Genomic DNA, 13144 nt, shown 5'->3' with positions numbered 1-13144 from the left:
AGCTCCTGTCACATGGTAGGGTCAAAGGGCGGCCAGCACCATTTTGATGAATGGCAGCCACCAGCCCAGGAGCAGGTCACTCCTGCCCCCCCCCCCCCACCCCACTAGACAACTAGGGATTTTTGGTATCCTGGAGGGTCGGGAGGATGGGTTCCATATTTTAATTAATGGAAAGGGTTGGGGTGGGTTCTGGGGTTTAAAAAAAAAGGAAAAGAAACGGGGGGAAACAAATTTAAAATATGATCTGGGGTGGACCCGAAATGTGTTACCCCCTGACCGAAAACGAAACCCTCATGAAATTTTTGTAGGGTCCCACCCCGAATGCACACAGAATTTCACTTTCTCCAGCTCACACACACACACACACAGACTTTCACTCTCTCAGGCTCCTGCACACAAATAGTCACACACACACACAGGATTTCTCTCTCAGGCTCCCACGCACACACATGCATGCATGCATACACATACAGGCTCTCACTCTCTCAGGTTCCCATGCACAGCCACACACACACAGACTCTCACTCTCTCAGAATCACACATACTCACACAAACTCCCATTCTCATACACACACAGGCTCGCACTCAGGCTCTCAATCTCTTAGGCTCACAAACACATACACACACACACACACAGTTTCTCAGGCTCTTCCACACACACAGGCTCTCATTCTCTCAGGCTCACACACATGCACACACACTTGTGCGCACAAGTTCATATTCACACATACACAAACACAGGCTCCCATACACAGAGGCTTTCACTCTCTCAGGATCCCATACACTCAAACAGTTTCTCACTCTCTCAGGCTCAGTCACACACACACACACACAGACCATCACTCTCCAGGCTCCCCCTCCACACATAGGCGCTCAGGCTCTCGCTCACTCACACACAGGCTCTCACTCTCTCAGGCTTTCTCTTTGTCTCTCACACACACAGGCTCCCATTCACACATACACACACATAAACTCTTGCTCACTCAAACACAAAGGCTCTCAGTCTCTCAGGTTCCTATACATACTCATGGAAGCTCTTAATCTCTCTGGCTCACACACACAAACTCTCACAAACACACAGGCTCTCAGACTCGCACACACTAGTTTTCACTCTCTCAGGCTCACACACACAGAGATATAGTCTCTCACTCTCTCAGGCTCTCACACATACAAACATGCTCTCATTCTCAAGCTTCTACACACACATACCTGTACACACATTTGACTCTCACTTTCTCAGGCTTCCCCCTCCACATACACATGCATGCAAGCTTCCATTCATACATACACACACACACACAGGTTTCCACACATAAACACACAGGCTCTCACTCTCTCAGGCTCCCACACACAGAGAAATAGTCTCTCAGGCTCACACACAGAAACACAGGCTTTCACTGTCAGGCATCTAGATATACATACATACACACAGATAGACTCTCACTCTCTCAGGCTCTCCCCATCCACAAACACCTCCACACACGCTCTCACTCTCTCAGGCTCCCCCTCACACACACACATGCAAGCTCCCATTCACACATATACACACACAGAGGCTTCCACTCAAACACACTCAGACTCTCACTCTCTTAGGCTCACACACACAGGGATATAGTCTCTCACTCTCTCAGGCTCACACACATACAAACATGCTCTCATTCTCAAGCTTCTACACACACATACCTGTACACACATTTGACTCTCACTTTCTCAGGCTTCCCCCTCCACATACACATGCATGCAAGCTTCCATTCATACATACACACACACACACACACACACAGGTTTCCACACATAAACACACAGGCTCTCACTCTCTCAGGCTCCCACACACAGAGAAATAGTCTCTCAGGCTCACACACAGAAACACAGGCTTTCACTGTCAGGCGTCTAGATATACATACATACACACAGATAGACTCTCACTCTCTCAGGCTCTCCCCATCCACAAACACCTCCACACAGGCTCTCACTCTCTCAGGCTCCCCCTCACACACACACATGCAAGCTCCCATTCACACATATACACACACAGAGGCTTCCACTCAAACACACTCAGACTCTCACTCTCTTAGGCTCACACACACAGGGATATAGTCTCTCACTCTCTCAGACTCACACATGCACACACATACAGCCTCTCTCTCTCTCAGGCTTGTACACACACACACATACATATAAACACATAGACTCTGAGGCTCCCCCCTCACACACACACACACACACACACACATAGGCTCTCTCTCTCTCTCATGCACACACACACAGGCCCTCACTTTCTCAGGCTATCACTCTCTCAAGCTCCCCCAAACACACACTACACAGGTTCCCACTCACACATACTTAAACGCACACATAGAGGGCCTCTTTTTCAACCTTTCCTTCTTTGGCCACTGTAGGCTTTGAATCACTGCGGCCATGTTTCAAGCTGCTTCTTCCAATGTTGGACAACCCTGATCGGGTGGGCCTGAGCCCAAAGTGGTGGGCCATGACTCACCGATGCTCATCCTTGCCTATACCACTGTTGTGGTTTGCGAACTGGTTAAAAGACAGGAAACAGAGAGTAGGACTAAATGGTTGGTTTTCTCAATGGAGAATGGTGAATAGTGGGCTGCTCCAGGGATCTGTACTGGAACTGGTGCTTTTTAATCTTCTGTATCAATCACTATATAGCGCTTTCTAGAGTTGGGCAATAGAGAAAGTCTAATATACTGTCAATGTAGTTTATAGATAGGTTCTCTATGTTTCTATTTATTTATTTATTTATTTATTTAATGTCTTTTTTATACCGATAGCCGTTCACACATCGTATCGGTTTACAGTTAAACAGGAACCATTGGGCAGAACCCTTACATATAACATTGCAAACAGGTTAACTTTTGGGCAGGGCCCTTACAAAAAATTGAGAACAGCAAAATCACTATATACATATCATCAAAACTATATACAAAAGATAAGTACATAAATAGCCGAGTCAAAGTACAAAATCGATAGGCATACAACGTAATCCGAGAAATAAATCATAAGTCGCGTATCAGATTCTAGGAGAATCACTTATTTAATCAGTAAGGATTTATGTAATGGGAGGTGATGTGTGGTAAGCTTGCTGGAAGAGCCATGTTTTCAGTTTTTTTTTTGAAAATGGGTGTGTATGATTCCAGGCGTATATCAGGAGGCAGGGAGTTCCATATAGAGGGGCCGGCTAGGGAGAAAGCTCTGTTTATAGTGGACGATAATTTGAAAGATTTGATAGGTTGTGCACGTAGGGTTCCTTGGAGGGCAGTACGTGTGGGTCTATTCGAGGTGCGGGGGAGGAGTGGGGGGTTAATCCAATTCAAGTTAGAGTTCAACAGACTTTTGTGGATGATGGAACAGGCTTTATAGAGAATTCGAGAGTGTATAGGGAGCCAATGAAGTTCGATAAGTGTAGGGGTGATGTGATCTCTTTTTTTCGTGTTTGATAGTATCCTGGCGGCAGCGTTTTGTAGTAGTTGTAGGGGTTTGATATGGGTAGCGGGGATGCCTAGAAAAAGTGCATTACAATAGTCTACCTTAGATAAAAAGATAGACTGTAGTACAGTGCGAAAATCAGAAAAGTGTAGCAGTGGTTTGAGTTTTTTTATGGTTTGGAGCTTAAAGAAGCTTAAAGAAGCTACCTGTTAATTAATTAATAAAATAAAACAATATTTATTTTTTTCACTTTTAGTCGATGTTAAAATTTAAATCAGTTATGAACCTGAATAACACTGGGTAGCTTTTGCTTGCAGAATTATAAAAGATGTCAGCAAACCTGGGAACTCTATGTATTATTTAACCCAGAGATTCCAGGTTTAGCGCTCTTTATCCCGGTCTCTGGGAGAATACTCAGGATCTCCGGGTCCTAGAAATCACCTTCTCTTCTCTCAGCCAAACTACCTCTTTTCCTTTCTGTGCTAAGTAGACTCAGCAACTGTATATTTCGGATTGTGTATATATACTGTACTATTGTATATAATTAACCTCCTCTTTCTCTTTCTATTTTCACCTCCCAGTTATCAGCCCCTGTTAATTGTAACTGCATCTCTTCTTCACGTTTATTTATGTTCTTGATTGTTTCTTCACACCCCTGTTTCATGTAAACCGGCATGATGTGAATGCTTTCATGAATGCCGGTATAGAAAAACCTTAAATAAATAAAATAAATAAATAAGTAGATGAAGTCCGAGGGAAGAGGCAGGAACAAGCTCTGCTGCTGATTCTCTGCCTCCCACCTCTTATGGGTTCATTCTCATAGCCATAGCTAATCAGCAGCCAGATGTGCAGAAGCACTGTCTTCCTCTCAAGTCCTGCAGGGATCCCGGTAAAAGAAAGGGAGAGAGGAGGGCAAAAGAAAGCATGCATGAGTAAGTGAGTGAGAGGTCAAAGGAGGGGGGAAGAGAAAAACTGAGTGTGGGTATGTGAGAGAAGAGAGCAAGAATAAATGTGAGGTTGCAGTGAGAGAGAGAGCAGAGAGTGCTGGAATGGGTAATGAGAGAAGAGAGTGACTGTGTGTGGATGAGACAGAGGGGCAAGCAAGGAAAGTGACAGTCAACAGGAATGGAGGGGGGGGGGGGGGGGGGGGGATGAGAGGAGATAGCCAGAAGAGAAAGTAAGAGTTAAGGGAGAGCTAGAGTGTGTGAGAATGAAAGAAGAGGAGAAGGTAATAACAAGGAGGAGGATTAGGAAAGATGGGAATAAGGGGAAGTGCGAGAAAAAGTGGGGGGTGGGGAGAAGGAAGAAAAAGAGGAGAAAAGTGAGGACCAGGGGCAGCAGGAGAACGGGAGGACCCGGGGTGATAACGTAGAAAGAAGGGAATGAGGAGTGAAGGAGAATGCAGAGCAGATGTAATGAATAGGAAAAAAAAAAAAAGGACAAGGAGAGAGAAAAAGCAGGAAGAGAAAGTATTAAAGTTTCTGCTGCTGAAGAAAAGAGATAAGGAAGGAAGAGAAAAGATTGAAAAAGAAAAGAAAGTAAGGCGTACCCCAGAGAGAGAGAGAGAAAGCAAAGAAAGGAATAGAGATAAGGACAGTGAATGAGAAAAAAAGACGCTGAGCCACGCCAGAAAATCAAGCCAGAGATACCAAAGGTTGGAAACTATTTTATCTGCTAGAGACTAGAGTATAAATGAAGAAGAACGTTGCTCCTGGGGCGGGAGCGAGAAGGGAGGAGGAAAAGAGAAAGCCTGTACAGCCGTTCTGGTTCCCTCCGCTACTCTCAGGCTGAAAGGAATTCGATTTTTCCCAGGTATGGATGTCAGCAGGAAAGGAGCACTTCAAAACATACCAACGCTGAGAAAGTTAGAAAGTTTCCCTGCATGACCGTCATGCATCAGTCTGGGCTGGGAGAGAGGGTCTACAGCCCAAATAAACGGCTCGGAAAATGAGTCAAATCTCATGTTGCAAAATACAAGTGAAGAAAAGAAACAAGCAAAAAAGCTACAAATCAATTAAGCAACCGAAAAGGGACACAGTCCCAGTAAAAAACAAACAAACAAAAAAAAAAACACCCTACTAAAATATCTCCCACGTATAATTTAACCCTCGCTTCCATCTCTGCAGCCACAAGATCTGCTCATAAATGTGTGCCTTATACAAGTGACTTCGGCTCCCAGTTGCACCTTCACCTCTGTAGATTGTATAATCCGCATACATACGTAGCATTACACCTTTACCTGTCGTTCCTTACAGTGCCGCCAGTGAACCTCAGGGTTTCCAGTACCTGAGCACAGGTCTGTTCTATCGTAGGGCGATATAGTGTGGGCATGGCCGCAGTTAGAGTTCAGCTTACGATACAAAACAGTACCGTAGTTCTACAGTCTATCCGAGTGAGAGGGAGAGGAAACGCATGGCAGCAGAAGTGAGAGTGTAACTGGGAACTGATTCTCAGCAAAACAAAACAAAACAAAAACCAACCCAACACCCCAAAACATCCCCGTCCCCCTTTCTTAGAAACTTTATCCAATTTATTTTCGTTTGCATTTGTCAATTCAAAATACACAGCCCACTCTGAGTTCATATGGCACTCCCCATGCATTTAGAAGCATTTGCATTTTACTGAAAGATTTTAATAAAGAATGTTATCTTCACAAAAGGCTGATCAAGAAAAAGAATTGCATTAATTATGCTTTTAAGAAGCCACTAGTCGCAACAAAATTAAACTCATGAAAAAGTTGCTAAGAAATTTCTTTTTTTTTTTTCCTTACCTTATAATCGTTAATGTTTATATCTTTACAAGGATGCAGCTGCCGGTAACCTGCAGAAATCTCAGTGCTGCGAGCAATTTATCCTTCTGCTACATGGCAAGCTGCCCAGACTTACGCAATAACATAAATCAAGAGTGTTCCTTCCATTCAGAATTCTGGGATAAAAATGCGAGCCTCGTTTTTAAGCCATAATGGAACTCATTCTTCTGCTGCTTGGAACTGTGAGGACTAGGGATAAAATGCTCTATGGCTCAGGCTTCCCTTGGGCATAGCACCAACTAAAAGGGGGGGGGGGGGCGCAATATTTAAAGAGGATTTCTAAGTTAAATGTGCGTTCAGCACAGGGAAAAAAAAAACTTTGAAAATTACTCAGGGGAAGGGAAAAGTTCACATACTGTTCATATATAGGCAGCTCTAGAGTGGCTCCAGTAGTTTAGCTCTAGCTCCAGGCTGGCTCCACAGCCATGAGAGAGCCTTAGCTCTAGCTCCAGTCTGCTCCGGCTCCAGGGTAGCTCCCAACTGCTGCACCAGCTCTGGCTGTTTTTACTAAGCTCCAGCTCTGCAGCCACTAGGGAAGAAATGTGAAAGAAAAGGTATTTTAATAAGCTTAATATTTTCTAACTAATGTGATTAATAAATATTACAAGATCATTTTACATTTCAATGAAAAAAAAGATCATAAGAACATAAGAAATTGCCATGCTGGGTCAGACCAAGGGTCCATCAAGCCCAGCATCCTGTTTCCAACAGTGGCCAAAACCAGGCCACAAGAACCTGGTAATTACCCAAACACTAAGGAGAACCCATGCTACTGATGCAATTAATAGCAGTGGCTATTCCCTAAGTAAAATTGATTAATAGCCATTAATGGACTTCTCCTCCAAGAACTTATCCAAACCTTTTTTGAACCCAGCTACACTAACTGCACTAACCACATCCTCTGGCAACAAATTCCAGAGCTTTATTGTGCATTGAGTGAAAAATAATTTTCTCCGATTAGTCTTAAATGTGCTACTTGCCCCCTAGTCCTTCTATTATTCGAAAGTGAAAATAACCGAGTCACATCTACTCGTTCAAGACCTCTCATGATCTTAAAGACCTCTATTATATCCCCCCTCAGCCGTCTCTTCTCCAAGCTGAACAGCCCTAACCTCTTCAGCCTTTCCTCATAGGGAAGCTGTTCCATCCCCTTTATCATTTTGGTTGCCCTTCTCTGTACCTTCTCCATCGCAACTATATCTTTTTTGAGATGCGGCGACCAGAATTGTACACAGTATTCAAGGTGTGGTCTCACCATGGAGCGATATAGAGGCATTATGACATTTTCCGTTCTATTAACCATTCCCTTCTTAATAATTCCTAACATTCTATTTGCTTTTTTGACTGCTGCAGCACACTGAGCCGACGATTTTAAAGTATTATCCACTATGATGCCTAGACCTTTTTCCTGGGTGGTAGCTCCTAATATGGAACCTAACATCGAATAACTACAGCAATGGTTATTTTTCCCTATAGGCAACACCTTGCACTTATCCAAATTAAATTTCATCTCCCATTTGGATGCCCAATCTTCAAGTCTTGCAAGGTCCTCCTGTAATGTATCACAGTCTGCTTGTGATTTAACTACTCCGAATAATTTTGTATCATCCGCAAATTTGATAATCTCACTCGTCGTATTCCTTTCCAGATCATTTATATATATATTGAAAAGCACCGGTCCAAGTACAGATCCCTGAGGCACTCCACTGTTCACCCTTTTCCACTGAGAAAATTGACCATTTAATCCTACTCTCTGTTTCCTGTCTTTTAACCAGCTTGTAATCTATGAAAGGACATCGCCTCCTATCCCATGACTTTTTAGTTTTCGTAGAAGCCTCTCATGAGAGACTTTGTCAAACGCCTTCTGAAAATCCAAATACACTATATCTACAGGTTCACCTTTATCCACGTGTTTATTAACCCCTTCAAAAAAATGAAGCAGATTTGTTAGGCAAGACTTCCCTTGGTTAAATCCATGTTGACTATGTTCCATTAAATCATGTCTTTCTATATGCTCTACGATTTTGATCTTGAGAATAGTTTCCACTATTTTTCCTGGCACTGAAGTCAGGCTCACTGGTCTATAGTTACCCAGATCGTCCCTGGAGCCTTTTTTAAATATTGGGGTTACATTGGCCACCCTCCAGTCTTCAGGTACAATGGATGATTTTAATGATAGGTTACAAATTTTAACTAATAGATCAGAAATTTCATTTTTGAGTTCCTTCAGAACCCTAGGATGCATACCATCCGTTCCAGGTGATTTGCTACTCTTTAGTTTGTCAATCTGGCCTACTACATCTTCCAGGTTCACAGTGATTTCATTCAGTTCATCTGACTCATCACCCCTGAAAACCATCTGGGGAACTGGTATCTCCCCAACATCCTCATTAGTAAACACGGAGGCAAAGAATTCATTTAGTCTTTCTGCAATGGCCTTATCTTCCCTAAGAGCCCCTTTAACCCCTCTGTCATCTAATGGTCCAACCGACTCCCTCACAGGTTTCTTGCTTTGGATATATTTTAAAAAGTTTTTATTATGAGTTTTTGCCTCTATGGCCAATTTCATTTCAAATTCTCTCTTCGCCTGTCTTATCAATGTTTTACACTTAGCTTGACAATGCTTATGTTTTATCCTATTTTCTTCAGATGGATCCTTCTTCCAATTTTTGAAAGATGTTTTTTTGGCTAAAATAGCCTCTTTCACCTCACCTTTTAACCATGACGGTAATCGTTTTACCTTCCTTCCACCTTTCTTAAAGCACAGAATACATATGGACTGCGCCTCTAGGATTGTATTTTTAAACAATGTCCATGCCTGTTGAACACTTTTAACCTTTGCAGCTGCACCTTTCAGTTTTTTTCTAACTATTTTCCTCATTTTATCAAAATTTCCCTTTTTAAAATTTAGTGTTAGAGCTGCAGATTTACTTATTGTCTCCCTTCCAGTTTTTAGTTTAAATTTGATCATGTTATGATCATTGTTGCCAAGTGGCCCCACCACCGTTACTTCTCTCACCAAATCATTTATTACATCCAGGAACTTTATATCTCTAGCAAGTCCTGATGTTACATTTACCCAGTCAATATTGGGGTAATTGAAATCTCCCATTATTATTGCACTGCCAAATTGGTTTGCTTCCCTAATTTCTCTTAGCATTTCATCATCTGTCTGACCATTTTGTCCAGGTGGACGGTAGTATACTCCTATCACTATACTCTTACCCAACACACATGGGATTTCTACCCATATAGATTCTACTGAGCATTTAGTCTCTTGTATGATCTTTATCCTGTTGGACTCTATACCCTTCCGGACATAAAGTGCCACACCCCCACCAAGTTGATCCTCCCTATCATTGCGATATAATTTGTACCCTGATATAGCACTGTCCCATTGGTTATCCTCCTTCCACCAAGTCTCTGTGATGCCAATTATGTCAATCTCATCATTTGCTGCTATACACTCTAACTCTCCCATCTTACTTCTTAGACTTCTGGCATTGGCATACAGACATTTCAAAGTGTGGTTTTTGCTTGTTTTAACAACCTGCTTTTCAGTTGTTTGGGATAATTCGGGAATCATTAGCTTTGGTGATTTTTTACATATAGGCATATGAACTATGTTTGCATTTAATGGAACCTCTCTGTTGGGATGCCCTAACTCTCCTGTTTCATTAGTATCCTTCAAGGATACATTTCTCCGAACCATGCACTGCTGAGTGACTGTCGGCTTTCCCCCTTGTTCTAGTTTAAAAGCTGCTTGGTTCCACTCTGGTTAAGGTGGAGCCCATCCTTTCGGAAAAGTCTCCCCTTTCCCCAAAAGTTTCCCCAGTTCCTTACAAAGCTGAATCCTTCTTCCCTGCACCATCATCTCATCCATGCATTGAAACTCTGGAGCTCTGCCTGCCTCTGGGGACCTGCACGTGGAACAGGAAGCATTTCAGAGAATGCCACCCTGGAGGTTCTGGATTTTAGCTTCCTACCTAAAATCCTAAATTTGGCTTCCAGAACCTCTCTCCCACATTTTCCTATGTCGTTGGTGCCCACATGTACCATGATAACCGGCTCCTCCCCAGCACTGTCTATAATCCTATCTAGGTGACGCGTGAGGTCTGCCACCTTCGCACCAGGCAGGCAAGTTACCAGGCGGTCTTCACGTCCACCAACCACCCTGCTATCTACATTTCTAATAATCGAATCACCAACTATGATGGCTGGCCTAACCCTTCCCTCCTGGGCAGTAGCCCTGGGAGATTTGTCCTCAGTGTGAGAGGACAATACATTACCTGGAGAGCAGGTCCTTGCTACAGGATCACTTCCTGCTACACCAGGGTGATGTTCTCCTATTGGGAGACCTTTCTGATCCAAGGCAGCCTGGGGCTGCCACAATGGATTTGGGACTTGGCTACTATGTCCCTGAAGGTCTCGTCAATGTACCTCTCTGTCTCCCTCAGCTCCTCCAAGTCTGCTACTCTAGCCTCCAGAGATCGGACTTGTTCCCTGAGAGCCAGGAGCTCTTTGCACCGAGTGCACACATACAATCTCTCACCGGCGGGTAAAAAATCATACATGTGACAATCAATGCAAAAGACTGGAAAGCCCCCCTCTTGCTGCTGGACTGCTGCCTTCATCTTAGTTTTATTGAGTTCCTAGTTAAGTTTAGGATACTAAGGGAGTTGGAATGAGAGCACTTTAAATTTACAGGTGAATTTAGTAATTAATCAGCTAGTGTCCTACAAGGGGATGATTAAACTTTCAATAAGGGCTGGTACAATATTATGTTTTAGATAAGACCCTGATTGATTTTTAATGAGAAAGTGTCTTGTGCCTAAAAATCAAGGGTTGAGTGGGTGGGAAAGTGTCTTGTGCCTAAAAATCAAGGGTTGAGTGGGTGGGAAAGACAGACACTAGAATTAACTATCTCTGGCTTGTTTTTTACCTCACACACACACAAACTCTAAAGAATATATCCCTTAATTTCACCTTTCACCAAACTTTTATAAGCCCAAAAATTTCTGAAAACTATACTTACCAATCCTCTTAAACCACGGTTAAATTAATCTTCACTCAGTTAATGGAAAAATAACGGCGCACGCTTCCGGTCCTCCTCTACTGCAAACCGTGCAGGGCCTCTGGAAGCTGGGCTGTGGAAGTCAATCCCTGGATCGCTTGCGGTGACCTCTGGACTCCTCTCCCGGGGGATGCTGGGAGCAGTAAGCAGATGAGCCTTCCGGTCCTTCTCTACTGCAAACCGTGTGGGGCCTCTGGAAGCTGGGCTGTGGAAGTCAATCCCTGGATCACTTGCGCTGACCTCTGGACTCCTCTCCCGGGGAATGCTGGGAGCAGTATGCAGATGAGCTTTCCGGTCCTCCTCTACTGCAAACCGAAGCTATTTATTAGACCTGAATTGTTTTATTTGTATATCTAACAAGTCAGCAACTATGGCATTACGAACAGAGCTGGGAAAGTGATATATTTCTCTTTTAAACTATTAACTGACATATAAACTGTTTATATATTAATTGCATAGTAAAACATATAAAACAAATATCCTAAATGAAGATGTGTTTTCCTTTTTGTTTGTCCGAGGTTAAACTACTTTTTTCCAGAATCCACCTGTTCATTGCTTACTCAGGGACAGATTGCCATTGATCAAAATGATTTTCTCAATACTTGCAGAGCTCAGTCTTGTTCTGAGACCAGTGATCAGATCTCCTGCTTAAGAGGAGTCTTTTACTCTCTACAGATGTTGCTGGCACACAAAGGGGACAATTAGACAGCTGTGCCGATAAAGGCAGAGAATCTTCGCACGTTTTCCAAAAAGCTAAAGGACAGGAATCAAGAGGCTCCCTTTTCTTTGCAGCATAAACCTTCTGCTCATCGTGCAAAGGAGAAGAAAAACCTCCCATTCTGGCAGGGAGCTCATAGATACTTGCAGATAGATGTATTTGCTCTCTTGGCTGGAACTGGCATTAGGTTATTATTTTCACCAGAAGCACAAATAGCAAAAGACAAACCTTTTGTGACAGCATCCTTTTGCTTAATGTCAAAAGATGATGTTTAAAATGTGGATTTAGAAAGATAGATAATTAACAATCCAGCTTGACAAATGTGTTGAGCTTTGACGCAAAAAGTAGTCCATCATTTTTAGGCCACATTCCCATTAATTGTCATATTTTTCAAGAGTTCTGCAAATTCTTACTACTGAAGGAATGCAGTTGGCAGGCCTGGATTTGTCAATAGGTCCACTAGGCCTGTGCCTAGGGCAGTAAAAATCTGGGAGGGGTAGTTTACTGGCTGAAGATTTACTGCCTTCCAGCTGTGCTGAATTTAAGTCAGCCAGAGAACAGCCCTCTGCTTCCCAATCCAGTCCCTCCTATTCCAGGCAGCATGAGAGGTCTTGAACGAGTAGATGTGAATTGGTTATTTACACTTTCGAATAATAGAAGGAGTAGGGGGCATTCCATGAAGTTAGCAAGTAGCACATTTATGACTAATCGGAGAAAATTCTTTTTCACTCAATGCACAATAAAGCTCTGGAATTTGTTGCCAGAGGATGTGGTTAGTGCAGTTAGTGTAGCTGGGTTCAAAAAAGGTTTGGATAAGTTCTTGGAGGAGAAGTCCATTAATGGCTATTAATCAATTTTACTTAGGGAATAGCCACTGCTATTAATTGCATCAGTAGCATGGGATCTTCTTAGTGTTTAGGTAATTGCCAGGTTCTTGTGGCCTGGTTTGGCTTCTGTTGGAAACAGGATGCTGGGCTTGATGGACCGTTGGTCTGACCCAGCATGGCAATTTCTTATGTTCTTATGTAAAATGGGAGGAGAGAGGAGGCCCAGCTGATTGAGGCAGGGGACCTCATAACTGGGCAGGTAACCA

At 43.1% G+C, this 13144-nt stretch overlaps 1 protein-coding gene across 5 annotated transcripts in view; it reads right to left on the bottom strand.

Annotated features, from left to right (window-relative positions):
* The window catches only part of LOC115097864, a 107479-nt gene extending 101112 nt beyond the window's left edge, over positions 1 to 6367 (bottom strand). For 3 of the 5 annotated variants that reach the window (XM_029613995.1, XM_029614012.1, XM_029614003.1), the window contains exon 1: positions 5690 to 5825. In XM_029613995.1, the coding sequence (XP_029469855.1) occupies positions 5690 to 5781 (92 nt within the window). In that variant the 5' untranslated portion in view covers positions 5782 to 5825. Of the gene's footprint in view, positions 1 to 5301; positions 5406 to 5689; positions 5826 to 6220 lie in introns of those variants that run through there. The other 2 variants (XM_029614020.1, XM_029614028.1) reach the window with 2 other exon arrangements.
* Between the last annotated feature and the right edge of the window lie 6777 nt (positions 6368 to 13144).

The sequence above is a fragment of the Rhinatrema bivittatum genome, chromosome 1, assembly GCF_901001135.1.
Source record: "Rhinatrema bivittatum chromosome 1, aRhiBiv1.1, whole genome shotgun sequence".
NCBI lineage: Eukaryota > Metazoa > Chordata > Amphibia > Gymnophiona > Rhinatrematidae > Rhinatrema > Rhinatrema bivittatum.
The sequence above is the reverse complement of the archived record's forward strand: the minus strand, read 5'-3'. Positions and strand labels throughout refer to the sequence as shown.